Raw genomic sequence first — 13706 nt, 5'->3', positions numbered from 1 at the left:
TGGGCTCTGGCCTTCTGTGGGCCAGGGCCCAGCTTAGGGAAGGACCCACAACCAAGTCTGTCTGGGCATCAGACCTTTCTCAGAATGAGACGGAGCTCTCCCTGCAGAGAGACGCCGTGTGCCCGTGCAGCCTGCCGACCGCCTGAGGAGGCCTTCCTGGCACCCTGAAGCCCCTCCGGGCCCAGGTTAAGCAGCCCCTCTTGGCCCCTGCCTGGCCGTCCTCCAGCCCAGGGCGCCGTGCGTGAAGGAGGCTCGCCAGCCTCAGAGCAGGGGTGCACGCAGCTTAGGATGGAGGCTTTTTGGTTCTGCTAATTGAGGAACCAAGAAATGTCTCCTGTGAAAGGAGAAGTGTGTCATGGCCCCCGGACACACATAACCCACCTCTGTCCCCAGCTGAGCGTCTATTCTCTGGAAAGCCGCAAATATTCCAAGACTGGGCTTCTGCCGAATCACCTCAAATGCGTCGAACTCCATGGGTCTAGGGAAGGATGTGGGGGGAGGTGACAGGAGGCGGGGCAAGATCCCCAAAGAGGTTAAATAGGTCACCTCCGCACTTGGTGCTCATCCTGGTCTCCCCTGAGCAAAGAGACCCACACACAGAGACCTTCTCCTGGGCTCCCGGCACCATGACCTCCCTGAAGATGCTGCTCCTGGCCGCCCTCCTCCTGGGGGCTTCCCTGCAGGACACCCACGCAGGTGAGGGCAGATCAGAGGCAGCAGGAGGAAGGGACACAGGGCAAGGAGGAGTGGGGGCACTGAGGCTACAGCAGCTGCACGCACACATTATTCCTACACCCCACTTATTCCTACAAAGATGTGAGAGGCCGGCAGCAATAGGATTTTGAGGGAGGCATTCAAAGGAAAATGATGATGATGAGAAGGAGGAGGAAGAGGATGGAGATGAGGATGAGGAGGAGGAGGAGGAGGAGGAAGAGGATGGAGATGAGGACGAGGAGGAGGGTGCCCCAGGACTTGGGGCTCAGCTTCCGAGGAACAAAGTACTTGCATGTCTCACACTGCAAATGTTGTGAGGCAGTGACTGTGGTTGTGTTTTGACAGTGGAAAAGGAAGAATTCTCACAAGTATTTGTTAGAGTCTAGTTTATTAATGGGTCTTATATACAATGAGAGGATCAGCATTAAGGCAGGAGAACTGGTTCCCAGAGCAGGTGAAAAAAGAGGTTTTTATACTCAGTTGGGAAAGGAAGACTGAGATAAGATTGTTACTTTAGAAATAAAGCTGGTTAGCGCCCTGCGTGGTGACATGGTGACACAGCTGCAGTCTTCGGGGTTATCTTAATGGGGTGATCTTCAGAGTTGGCTGCACGTTCACTCTCACTTCGTAAAACGCTGGGCCTGGTCAGCTCCGTGTTAGTCAAACCAAGTTCCACCCCCGAAGTGGTCAGAGGACAGTCAGAGGCTTCCTAGAAAACACTCTGTCACGACCTTAATTGAAGTCACAGATTACCAGCTTGCCAGTTAGCAAGTGTTGGATATTTTTTCTTGTGCAAAGATGAGGACCCTGAGTCCCAGGAAAGTGTGTTCACACCTCGGACCTCCACTTTCTCATCTGTAGAATGGGGTAGTGACAGCACCTGTCTCCAGATGTGCTTGAGGGCTGAAGGGGCAGCGGTAGCAAAGGCTCAGCCCAGAGCCTGGCCCAGAGTCAACATTTGGTGATTCGGGGCTGGTCTGAGTGTGAGCACACACGGATGCACACACATGCAGAAACACACATATATGCACAGACTCCCCAAACACACGCAGATACACACATGCACACACACAGAGATCTCACACACACAAATATGCACACATACAGACACACACTCACAGGCACACACACAGACATGCATACACAAACCCTCCCATACACAGATACGTGAACAGACAGACACACAAACTCAAAGGGCCCCCCAAAGCACACACAGGACCTCATGCACACAATCGTGCACGCATTGACACACACAGACACACACAGATACACATGTGCAGACCCCTCACATACGCCCTACACAGAAATACAATTACAGACCCCCCCCACAAGAGACCCCTCCCAACCACACAGACACACACATGCAGAAATACACACACACGGATCCACCCCGATACCACAGACACACACAGGCACACCAACACACATGCAGATATGCACACACAGACTCCACTCCAGACACACACACACACACACACACACACACACACGTGCAGACCCTCACAGCGCCTCCTCCCCATAGCCATGCACATGCCCTCCCCACGCAGACACCCGCAGACACAGCTGCTCCTGCTTTGTTTTCCCCGCAGCTCGAGGAGCCAATGTGGGCCGAGAGTGCTGCCTGCAGTACTTCAAAGGGGCTATTCCTCTCAGGAAGCTGGTGAGGTGGTACCGGACCCCAGGGGACTGTCCCAGGGATGCCATCGTGTGAGTCTGCCTGTCCCCACCCTGCCCCTGTCCTGGAAGCTGAGTGTGGGAGAAGGCAGAGCCTGGAGCTCCCAGAAGGGCCACTGGGGAGAGGAGAGGAGAGAGCAGGGCCTTCGTCCCTTGACCCCCTGGCCCTGCTCCTCAGGGCAGCCCCCGTACCCCACACTGCGAGCCCCCAAAGGGCCCCAGGCTGTGAGGTCTAAGCTCTTCATTGATTTATGGGGAAACTGAGGCCCTCAGAGAGATGGGACAGCCCCATATCACAGGGCGGTCAGCGGCCCATGTGGTCACTTCCCAGGCCCTGGGCTTGAGCCCCGAGCACTGGGCCCCTCCCGGGCACCCCTCGTTCCCAGGCCTAGGTGGGTGCAGGCGGTCTGAGGAGGGGGGGGCAAAGTCGTGCAGCCCCAGCTCCCTGGGAGGGCCAGGCCTGGCAGGGACCCCGGGAGGGTCAGGAATCACCAAGGACAGAGCCGGGAGTCTCAGAGCTGCCGCTGATGCCCTGGGTGACTTCAGGCAAGTTCCTGCCCCTCTTGCAGGCTCAGGGTCCTCGTCAGTGCAGGGCGAGGCTGGTCCTGGGCCTCTGGAAGGCCTTCCTGCCCTGAGCGCCCGCACGGTTTTCTCCCTCTGTGTAGGCTGGTGACTCTCCACGGCAGATCCATCTGTTCAGACCCCAAGGACGTGCAGGTGAAAAAGGCAGTCAAGCACTTGCAAAAACACCACAAAGCCACGTGACCTGGCCGCCCAGCGGTCCTGACTGCTCCCTGGACCATCTGGAGTCTTCCCGCCTCCACGTTCACTATCCCAACCCCGAGCTCCCTGGGTCCGGTGGAGGCCTTACAAGGACAAAGAGGCCCCTGTCCCCTTCTCTGATTAAAGTTTTTCTCCCCCAGTCTGGGTCAGCGTGTTCTGTCCACTCTGGCCTGTCGCCCTGGAAGGGCCCGCAGAGAACATCTAGTCTCGCCCTGTCCAGGTCGGAGAGGGAAACTGAGGCTTCGAGTGTGCAGACCACCTTAATGAGGGGAGGCCCGGGCAGGGGTAGGGCTGAGGGGGTCTGTGGGACGAGCAGGGCAGGGGTGACAAGAGGCCAGCAGGTCCTCCCCTCTGCTGCACGCAGGCAGAAGGGGGACCTGGGAAGGGTCGTCTGGATTCTCTCCCATCTTATCTGCCCATGGAGTCCTCCCAGGCCTGCCCCATTCTCCTCCGTGACACCCCAGCTGATGCGGAGCTGAGGACACCCTTCGCCTTAAGCATTTGATCCAATTCCACAAATGGTTCTAGAATTCTTCCGCAGGCCAGGGTTCTGTCAAGTGCTGGGGAGCTCCCTGGCCCAGGGTCTCCCGCAGCCCCTTCCCCATCTCGCCCACCTCCCAGCCCCCACCAAACCCCGCAGCCCAGCCAGCCCCAGACGGTCTTTGCAAGCCCAGCTCCACCTGCGCCCAGCTCCCTCTCCCGGCTCCACCCCCAGTCCGGCTCCCAGGGCCGGAGCTGCTCCACCGCGTCCCGAGCCAGACCCCCGCGCCCGCTCATCCCCGCTGCCCCCAGCCCTCGTCTCCTGCCCCAGCCCGGCCCCGTGGTTCCTGCCGACCTGAAGTGTGAGCCCCGCCCTACCAGGTGACATCTCACCCAGCCTCAGCCCAAGCCAGCCTCCAGGAAGCTGTCCCTGAGAACAGCTACCCCCGATTCTCTCTCTTGCTCTGATTCCTCCAGCTTTCAGGGACTCTGGGGCAGCCCGAGGGGGTTGTTCTCCCGTCGACTCCTGGGTGGGTCTGTAGTCCTGACTCCTCCGTTAGGCTGGGAGCTCAGTGAGTCTCCCTGGGGACCCCATAGTGCTCAGAAAGATGTGGACCAGGACCCATCCCCAGACCCCTCTGTCGAGGTCCAGCTCAGGACTGGAGCCTTGTGGGGTGGGGGAAGTTAGGGTCTTCGGATTCTAGTTCTGCCTCACTCTCCTGACCAGCTGTAGGCTGTGGCTTCTCTCTCTGGGACGAAGCCTAGGAGCAGGCGCAATGGGTCCTTCTCTCCTGGGATTCTGTGACCTGTGTTGTTTGGCGGGGCTGCAACTGAGTTATTTTCAGGCAAAGCTTATGCCTTCTGCTGCCCCCCTGTGGCCAGTTGTCTTATTGCAGGGCAGATGTCAGAGCCAAGCCCACTTTCGAAGAGGGACAAGAATAAAACAGCAACAGTACTACTACTACTACTAATAAAGCTGATGATGGTGATGAACTGTGAACTTCTCTGTGAACCCAGGGTCTCCTCAGCCACAGGTGGGCTCTTTCCCTGCCCTGGTCCCAAGGAGTATCCCTTGAACAGCTGCCTTGGATCCAGAGTCCTTGGGGCAGCCCAGTCTGAATTCTTTGTGGAAAAATGTCATCTGGATACATGGGGTAAGGGGTGAGAAAAAGATGATCTCAAAATAGGGGGAGGCAAGGAGGAGCCCCTGGGACAGCAAAGGAGAACAAGGGCTGGGGCCCAGATCCCTCGCCCTGCCAGAAAGACACTCAGAGAACATGCATGTAATCCACTGCATTGAAAACTTGCCTTAAAAGAATCAAAACCTTTTTTTCCTAGTGAAATATTCCTCAGAGGCCCATGTTGTGAACTCGGATAAGTGAAGGACTATGAGGAGGTAAGGGGTTACCCGGGGGGAGGCCCTGAGAGTGACCGAGCCGGGAGGTGGCTTAAAGGTCCCTCAGTGGGGGAGAGGTGGAGCCAGGGCTGGCAACAAAATGCAGGATTCAGAATCCAAGTGTCTACTAGCAGAGTCAGGGTGCAATGTGGGTGGGGCAAGATGCAGGAGATGGGACCAGCCACCATGTTCCCCTGGGAAGAAGCCATTTTAAGGACTCGTGACTGGGAGACTTCCCATGACAGGCTAGTAGGGAGGTAGGAAGAAAGAGGACAGGGCAGGAACCAGAGAACACAGAACGGTAGGGAGGGGCGCTGGTCTCTCATTGTTCCTTCCACCTGAAAAGAGCTTTGCTTCCTCCACGTCTGAAATCCAGTCCCCCTTCAGAGCTCAGCTCAAATGCTGCCTCCCTCAAGAAGCCCTCCCTGGTCTCCTTGGTTGCAGTTGATGCCCCACTCCGTGTCCTCCACCAGCTCCCTTTTCTCACCTCAGCTTTACCACATTGTCCCCTGTAAATATAGATACTTGCATGTTTGACTCACTGATGAGCTCCTTGGGGCAGGTATTTGAGTCAGGCAACTCGGTACTTACTGACTCATTTATAAGGGGGGAAAAGTGCTTTGTGCATAGTGGACATTTGACATATATATTTTCATCAACAAGCCCCCGGGTGAATCCCATGAGGGGCACGTCAAGAAAGAAGCCCTCAGAGGAGCGGTGCCCTGATAACATAACTGGGCTTCAAGCCCGGCCTTGAAGTGGAATTTTGAATTGCGCTGCTCTTTGGTTTCCCACCAGAGGGCGCTCCAGCTCCCAATAAAGATTGAGCCTGATTGACGTCCCTGACCACCAGGGCCCTGGCCTCAGTGCTGTCCCCAGGGGCTGGGGTCACCTACATCCGACTGTAGCTGCTCAGGGCCTCGGGTCAGGCTGTCTGCGGTTGGCCAGTCCTTCTCCTAAGGGAGCAGAGGCAAGGAAACCACAAACGACGCTGCCAGGGGTTAACGAGATGAAGAGGAAGAAGGAAAACCACTGCTGGGAATTGCAGGGCCACTAATTCCAGATGCAACGTGGGCAGTGCTGAGAGCAGTGCGCCAGGGGTGTTCTCACCATGTTTTCTTAGATTCTGTATTTGTCTATTTGGCATCCATTCATCACAAGTTACACCTCCCCTGTGATCCAGCTTTCGAAGGCATGCAAAAATCATATTGCAAACTCTCCAACCAATCCTGAATCCCCCAACCACTTCCTTTATATAACTCACTCCCCAAATGAATATTTCCCCAAATCACCCAGGGCTGGGTACCAGACAATGAGGGACAGCGCCCACACCCTGAAGCCCGCTGGAATGACTCCCACAGGCAGTCCTCAGTTGCTGACCCTGCCCTGCCTTGCTTTTTCCATGGAAACCCAATAAGGGTTGTGGCCTTGGCTTTCCCCTCGCTTCTCCTTCTGCCCTGCGTAGTGTGGCATGACCCCTTCTCTTAGGAAATGTAAGTAATAAATTCTTCTTTAATGGCATTCAGTCACCTACATACATTTAAATCCCATGGGTACATTTTATTTATTTATTTATTTTTATTGACGTACAGTTGATTTACAATGTTGAGTTAATTTCTGCTGTACAGCAAAGTGACTCAGTTATACATACACGTACATTCTTTTTTATATTCTTTTCCATTATGGTTTATCCCAGGACATTGAATATAGTTCCCTGTGCTATACAGTAGGACCTTGTTGTCCATCCATTCTTTATGTAATAGTTTGTATCTACTAACCCCAAACTCGCAATCCATCCCTCCCCCAATGCCCCCTCTCCCTTGGCAACCACAAGTCTGTCCTCTATGCCTGTTTCTGCTTCGTAGATAGGTTCATTTTTGTCATATTTTAGATTCCACATATAAGTGACATCATGTGGTATTTGTCTGGCTTACTTCACTTAGTATGATAATCTCTAGTTGCATCCATGTTGCTGCAAATGGCCTTATTTCATTTTTTTAAAAAATTAATTTATTTATTTAATTTTGGCTGCGTTGGGACTTTGTTGCGCACACGGGCTTTCTCTAGTTGTGGCGACCGGGGGCTGCTCTTCATTGCGGTGCATGGGCTCCTCATTGCGGTGGCTTCTCTTGTTGCAGAGCACAGGCTCTAGGCGCGCGGGCTTCAATAGATGTGGCACGTGGGCTCAGTAGTTGTGGCTCACGGGCTCTAGAGCGCAGGCTCAGTAGTTGTAATGCACGGGCTTAGTTGCTCCGTGGTATGTGGGATCTTCCCAGACCCGGGCTCGAACCTGTGTCCCCTGCATTGGCAGGCGGATTCTTAACCACTGCGCCACCAGGGAAATCCCTTATTTCATTCTTTTTTTGGGGCTGAGTAGTATTCCATTGTATATATGTACCACATCTTCTTTACCCATTCATCTGTTGATGGACATTTAGGTTGTTTCCATGTCTTAGCTACTGTAAATAGGGCTGCTATGAACATAGGGGTGCATGTACCTTTTTGAATTATAGTTTTTTCCAGATACATGCCCAGGAGTAGGACTGCTGGATCATACGGTAATTCTATTTTCAGTTTTCTGAGGAGCCTCCATACTGTTTTCCATAGTGGTTGCACCATGGGTACATTTTAACAGAAGAGGGTCAGGGACCTGTTCTGTCTCTGCTTTGCCACTGACTGGCTGTGGGTTTTTGACACGATCTCTTCACCTTCCTGGGCCTGTTTCTCCATGGAATGATTAAATCGAGCCCTTCTCTAACCTGCTTTAGGGCTTAGCCAGTCAAGAGAATGGGGCTTAGTCTGCTGCCGTCCTGCCTCTCACATTGCCCTTAGGGGAGCAGAGTCTTTGAAAACCTGCAGTTTCCCCATAATTGAATTGCCATGACCCCTTCTCCAAAACCACCATGCACACTGCAGGGATGAGACACTCAGACAAGCAAAGAGGCTGGGGCCTTGTTGAGAAGTAAGCCTTAAAAGGACGTGTTCAGCACATGGACACACACGTTTATAGCAGCGCTATTCACCAAAGCCAAAGGTGGAAACAGCCCAAGTGTCCATCACTGGATGGATGGATAAATAGTGTATATCCACACAACAGAATATCATTCTGCCATAGAAAAGAGTGAAGTACTGGTACTTGCTACAATGTGGATGAGCTTTGAACACATGCTGAGAGAAGCCAGACACAAAAGGTCACATATTGTGTGATTCCATTCACATGAAGTGCCCAGAATAGGCAAATCCATAGAGACAGAATGCAGATCGGTTGTCACCAGAGGCAGGGGCATAGGGCAGCCTGCTGAAAGGGTACACGGTTTCCTTTGGGGGTGATGAAAATGTTTGGAACTAGACAGAATCAGTGGTTGCACAACCTTGTGAATGCACTGAATGCCACTGAATTTTTCACTTTAAAATGGTTAGTTTTATGTTATGCAAATTTCACCTCAAAAAAAAAAAAAGGGACACATTTCATACAACCTCTTTTCTGCAGAGTAACAATATAAACGTAGGCACAGGTGTGATATATGACCTCAGGATGGAGAACACTTCTGAGGAGGGCAGGGAGGGGCAAGGGATGACACAGCTGTGACATTTCACCTATTAAATAGAGTGATCTGAATCAAAATATGGCAAACCCAGTTGTCTGTTGTATTGTATCTGTAGTTCTCTGTATCTGAAATCTGTCATAATATAATAGAAAGAAAAGTTTAATTACTTGTTAAAAAAAAGAGAGAGAGAGAGAGAGAAAGAGAAAAGAAGGAAGGAAGGGAGGGGCTTCTGAGCACTTCTGAGCCCAGCTGAGTCTAAATGCAGCTTCCAGATCATCACAGGGCTTTGCAGAGGTAAAGGCCTCATATGCTGGATGGTGGTGACCAGACCACAAGTTGACCGCCCGGAAGTGACAAAAGAAGGTGAGGTCTGAGGCCACTAAGGTTGGAGTGGAGCGTTCAGTCCCCACTGTGTAGCGAGAGGGGTGAAGAGCTGCCTGCAGAGCTGCACTGTCCCTACCCCGCAAGTCTGTCGCTGCGAAGGGACAGCAAGGAAGCAGAGAAAGACTGAGGGAGCAGAGAGGATAACACAAACAAGCACAAACTAGAGACATTTCTGGACTCAAAACAAACATGTTTGTTCTGCTCGTTTACAGAGAGTATCACACGGCTTTCACGGTAAGTTACCCTAAGCATTAACAAGGCCCCCTTGCGATGCTCAGCCCTCTGCGTGCGCGGGTTCTGGGACTAGAAATGCTATCAAACAAAACTATTACGTTTAGTATCGAACGTTCTATATCTTTTTTTTTTTTTTATCAATCTATGGATCAAATCTTGCTTTATTTCTGGGAAAGGTCTTGAATTATGTCTTTAAGTAATTCATTCTGATTCCTTACTGATTTTTCTTCTACCTTCTGTGCCTAATCATTTTCCCACTGATCCTTTCTCCCTCTTTATCTCCATTTCATTCGGTTGGTCCTTTTATTCCTGTCCCTGTTTTTAGCCCTGTCCATTCTCCTAGTGTTATTTCCAATATCGACTTCATATCTGGGATGTTATTTTTTTCACTTCTTGCCTCGGCTCTGCCAGTTCACGTTTCCATCACGCTCTCTCTCTCTCTGCCTCATTAATCATTTCCTTGAGCTCTTGTATCTCTTTGATATATTTTATACATTTGTGTAATTTGTAGTAAAAATGTTGGTCATGGGCAATATTTATCTGCTCAGCGGCAATGTTCTCTGTTGCTGTTGTTGCTGTTACTGTTGTTATTATCATTTGTGTTGGTTCCAGTTTTATAATTTTGAATGAGCTGTTAACTGGGCCAAGTATTTCCTGGAGGTTCATGGCAGGGAGGCATGGGACTTTGTTCCAGGCTAGTGGGCATTTTCCTTAAGACCCAGAGTTTTATGTTTGGGTTTCCCTGGGTTTTTAAAAATGAAATTTCTTATCAGTACAAAATACATAATGTATATGTAAGGTAGACAAACCAGTAAAAAATAAACACCTGTATACCCACCATCCAGCTTCCTAAATAGAACCTTCCTGCTGCTCTGAAGTCCCCATTCCCCCTCCCTGTTGTTATTCTCCCACCAGTCTCCGGAGACATCTACGTTCCTGAATTTAGTGTTTATCATTCTCCTTGATTTTCTTTCATTTGTCACGTGTGTGTATATACATACTACCTATGCATGTATGCGTATATCCCTAACAATATATTGATGCATCTTGTATGTTTTTAACCTCTTGAACTTTACATAAATGTAACATATCTCATACACATGCTCTCCCGTGACTTGCTTTTGTGACTCCCTGTTCTCTGAGATTCTTCCACGCTGATGTGCACAGACAGCTACAACTCATCATTTTCCCCCCCGTGACGACCAACTCCTTCACCCATCCTCTTGGTAACGGCCACTTGGATTATTTCCAGATTCTTGCTATTACAAACAGTGCTGCTTTAAACATTTTTTAGCTTGTCTTTTAGTGCGTGTGTCAAAGAATTTCTCCAGGGCAGTGGCTCTCAACTTTGGAGGCACTTACCTGGGAAAGCTTTGCCAAAATGCTGACACCTGCAGCCCTATTCCAAAAGATTGACTTAATTGGTCTTTGGAAAGGAGGGATCCCAGGCAGTGGTGTTTCTGTTGTTTTTTTGGGAGGGGGAAGCTATCCAGGTGATTCTAATACAAGGCCAGCGTTGAAACTGACTCTCTAGGAGGTAGTTGTCCAAACCAATCCCAGCGGCCTTGTGAAAGAGTGCCTGCCGGGTCATGCCCTCATCAATACTAGCTCCACATGTAGCTTCCCCTCCTCCCCCCACCCCACAAGAAGCAGGTGGCTGTAGGATGAGCACAAAGCCAAGCCTCTGATCTCCTGCCCAACAACCGGAGTGCTGCCCCCGGGTGCTCTGTGGGATGCTTCCTTCAGCCCCACTGCTTGTCTGGGTGCGTGGAACCCCCTGCCTGATTTTACAATTCAAGAGCAGCCCTCGGCTTGGAGCAGGTTTGTGTTCTCACTTGTTCTCCTTGTCTTCCTCCCACACGCCAGCCCCAAAGCCCCCGAATTTGGCCCCCTTGCAACTATCCTGTGGTTCCTCTTGTGGTTCTGTTTCGGCTAAACCCAAGGAAGGTGTGGTTTGCTCGGCTGCCCACTCCACTTGGTGCTTTGGAGTGACTTCAGAGAAAAGGGGATGTCCCAACTGTTTGCTGTCAGGTTTTGGAAATGACCTTAGAGAGCTGACCAAAAAATTAAGATTCCCAAGCCCCACTTAGGCCCACCTAAGGACCTCAGCCACCTGTACCTTTAAAGGTCGTCAGGTGATTGGTGGAGGCAGGTCATTCTCTGGGTCTCACCGTGTCCCCAAATGTAAATTGAAGTTGTTTTCAATGGTATCTGAGGCGGTTTTTGGCTCCAAAACCTCCCCTCAGAGCTGCTGTCTTCCAGAGTCAGCAGGTGTGAGGACCTGTGTCCCTCCCGTGGTCTTGCTGTGCTGAGTGGCAGCTGGGCACCAAGGCCACGTGTGCGCTGCTGGCCGGCCAGGCCGCTCTGCAGCATGCTGGCCCCGACTCTGAGCTGGCCAGACCCGCTCTGAGCCCTCATGTGGAGCGATCCAGCAGCTGCCAGCCGGGACCCTTAACTGCCAGGTGCAGCAGACAGGAGGTAGTGTCACCCACTTTGCCAGCAGCGGTGGGGACACAGAACAAGAATCAGTTCAGCAAGAGCTTGTGGCACTTGCCCGGGGCTCTGCTAAACCCAGCCCAGGAAGCTCTTTGGCTCAGGATCTCCTGTCCTCAACCTGCAGGTGGAGATTTTCCTCTGCACCTTGGCAACTGCAGCGGAAGCAACTAACAGCATCCCGCCTGGCAGCTCGACTCGATAAATATCCGTTACCATTAAGCCTAGTCGGGGGCTGGAACGGTTTCCTACTGCTGTGTAACAAACCACCCCAAATCTAGCGGCTTAACACCACACACAGTTATGGTCTCAGACTCTGTGGGTGAGGAGTCCAGGTGCAGTGAGGCTGGGCCCCCATGTAGGGTCCCACCAGCTGTGTCTCATCTGGAACCGGGTCCTCTTCCGAGCTCACGTGGTTATTCAGTTCAGATTTCTGTTCTCACGTGATTGTAGGGCCAAGGGCCTGTTTTCTCTTTGTCAGTCAGTGGGGTCTGCTCCCGGGTCCCAGAGGTTGCAGTTCCTTGCCTGTGGGACCTCTCACAACACGGCAACTCAAGGCCAGCAACTGTCCTCCAGTTCTTATAAAGGATCAACTGACTAGGTCAGGCCCACTCAGGATAATCTCCCTTTTAAAAGGCTGAAGGTCTATGACGGATTTTTTTCCCCTAATTATTATTGTTATTGAAGTATAGTCACTGTACAAAATATTGTTACAGGGGTATAATATAGTGATTCACAATTTTTCAAGGCTATACTCTATTTATAGTTATTATAAAATATTGGCTATACTCCTCATGTTGTACAATATATCCTTGCAGCTTATTTTATACCTAATGGTTTGTACCTCTTACTCCCCTGCTCCTATATTGACCCCCCCCCCCCACCAACCGGTAACCACTAGTTTTTCTCTATATGTGTGTATGCTTCTTTTTTGTTATTCACTAGTTTGCTGTATTTTTTAGATATCACATATAAGTGATATCATACAGTATCTGTGTTTCTCTTATTTCACTTAGCATAATGCCCTCCAAGTTCATCCATGTTGCTGCAAATAGCACCGTTTCATTCTTTTTTATGGATGAGTAGTATTCCATTATATATATACCACATCTTTATCCATTCATCTGTTTAGGGACACTTAGGTTGCTTCCGTTTCTTGCCAATTGTAAATAGAGCTACTGTGAACACTGGGGTGCATGTATCTTTTTGAATTAGTGTTTTTGGTATTTTGGATATATACCCAGGAGTAGAATTGCTGGGTCATATGGTAATTATATTTTTAGTTTTTTGAGAAACCTCCACACTGTTTTCCACAGTGGCTGCCCCAATTTATATCCCTGCCAACAGTGTTCGAGGGTTCCATGAGGGACTTTTAACTACATCTGCAAATCCCTTCATGTCTGCCACACAAGGTAATCTAATCACAGTAGTGATGTCCCATCATACTCACAGGTCCTGCTCAAACTCAAGGGCAGGGCATTACACAAAAGTGTGGGGCACTGGGGTGTCATCTTAGAACTCAGCCTACCACAGGGGCTTCAGAGTCAAGCCACACCCATAACTAAAATCCACCAGCAGGGACCAGGATAAGCAAAAGCAAACTTAGAGGATCAAGTCAAGTTTCCAGGACAAATACCAATGAATACTTTTCTTTATTGTCAAAATAGAAAAACCCAGGTCTCTTAAGTCCACAGTGATCTCTCTCACTATTTGGCAAGATCAATTCCAAGTCTGTGTTGGTGGGGAACAAGAAGAACAAAGGGTCTCCTGCTCAGAGATTTATTGTTGGGTCAGACTTCTGTCCTGCTTCTCTCTAAATGCTCACCAACCTGGACTCTTCTAAAGTAGATGGAGAGAGGCCCTGATCTATAAGTGTAGGACTGGCCCCATGTGGTGTGACTCAGTCTCTCCAGAAAAGAGTTTTGTGGTCCCAGGTGAGCCTGGATGGCTGTGTCAGACATTACGCGTACACACACACACAGACATATCCCCTCTTCACA

At 50.7% G+C, this 13706-nt stretch overlaps 1 protein-coding gene across 1 annotated transcript; it reads left to right on the top strand.

Annotated features, from left to right (window-relative positions):
- Positions 1-613: 613 nt before the first annotated feature.
- Positions 614-3206, top strand: CCL17 (C-C motif chemokine ligand 17). Its single transcript, XM_007167548.2, has 3 exons — positions 614-696; positions 2304-2421; positions 3054-3206. Exons 1-3 carry the CDS (start codon positions 627-629, stop codon positions 3151-3153), a joined length of 288 nt encoding a protein of 95 aa, XP_007167610.1. The 5' UTR covers positions 614-626; the 3' UTR covers positions 3154-3206.
- The last annotated feature ends 10500 nt before the right edge of the window (positions 3207-13706 follow it).

Source organism: Balaenoptera acutorostrata, chromosome 19 (assembly GCF_949987535.1).
Source record: "Balaenoptera acutorostrata chromosome 19, mBalAcu1.1, whole genome shotgun sequence".
Lineage (NCBI taxonomy): Eukaryota > Metazoa > Chordata > Mammalia > Artiodactyla > Balaenopteridae > Balaenoptera > Balaenoptera acutorostrata.
Note: the sequence above shows the minus strand (reverse complement) of the source record. Positions and strands in the feature narration are given on the sequence as shown.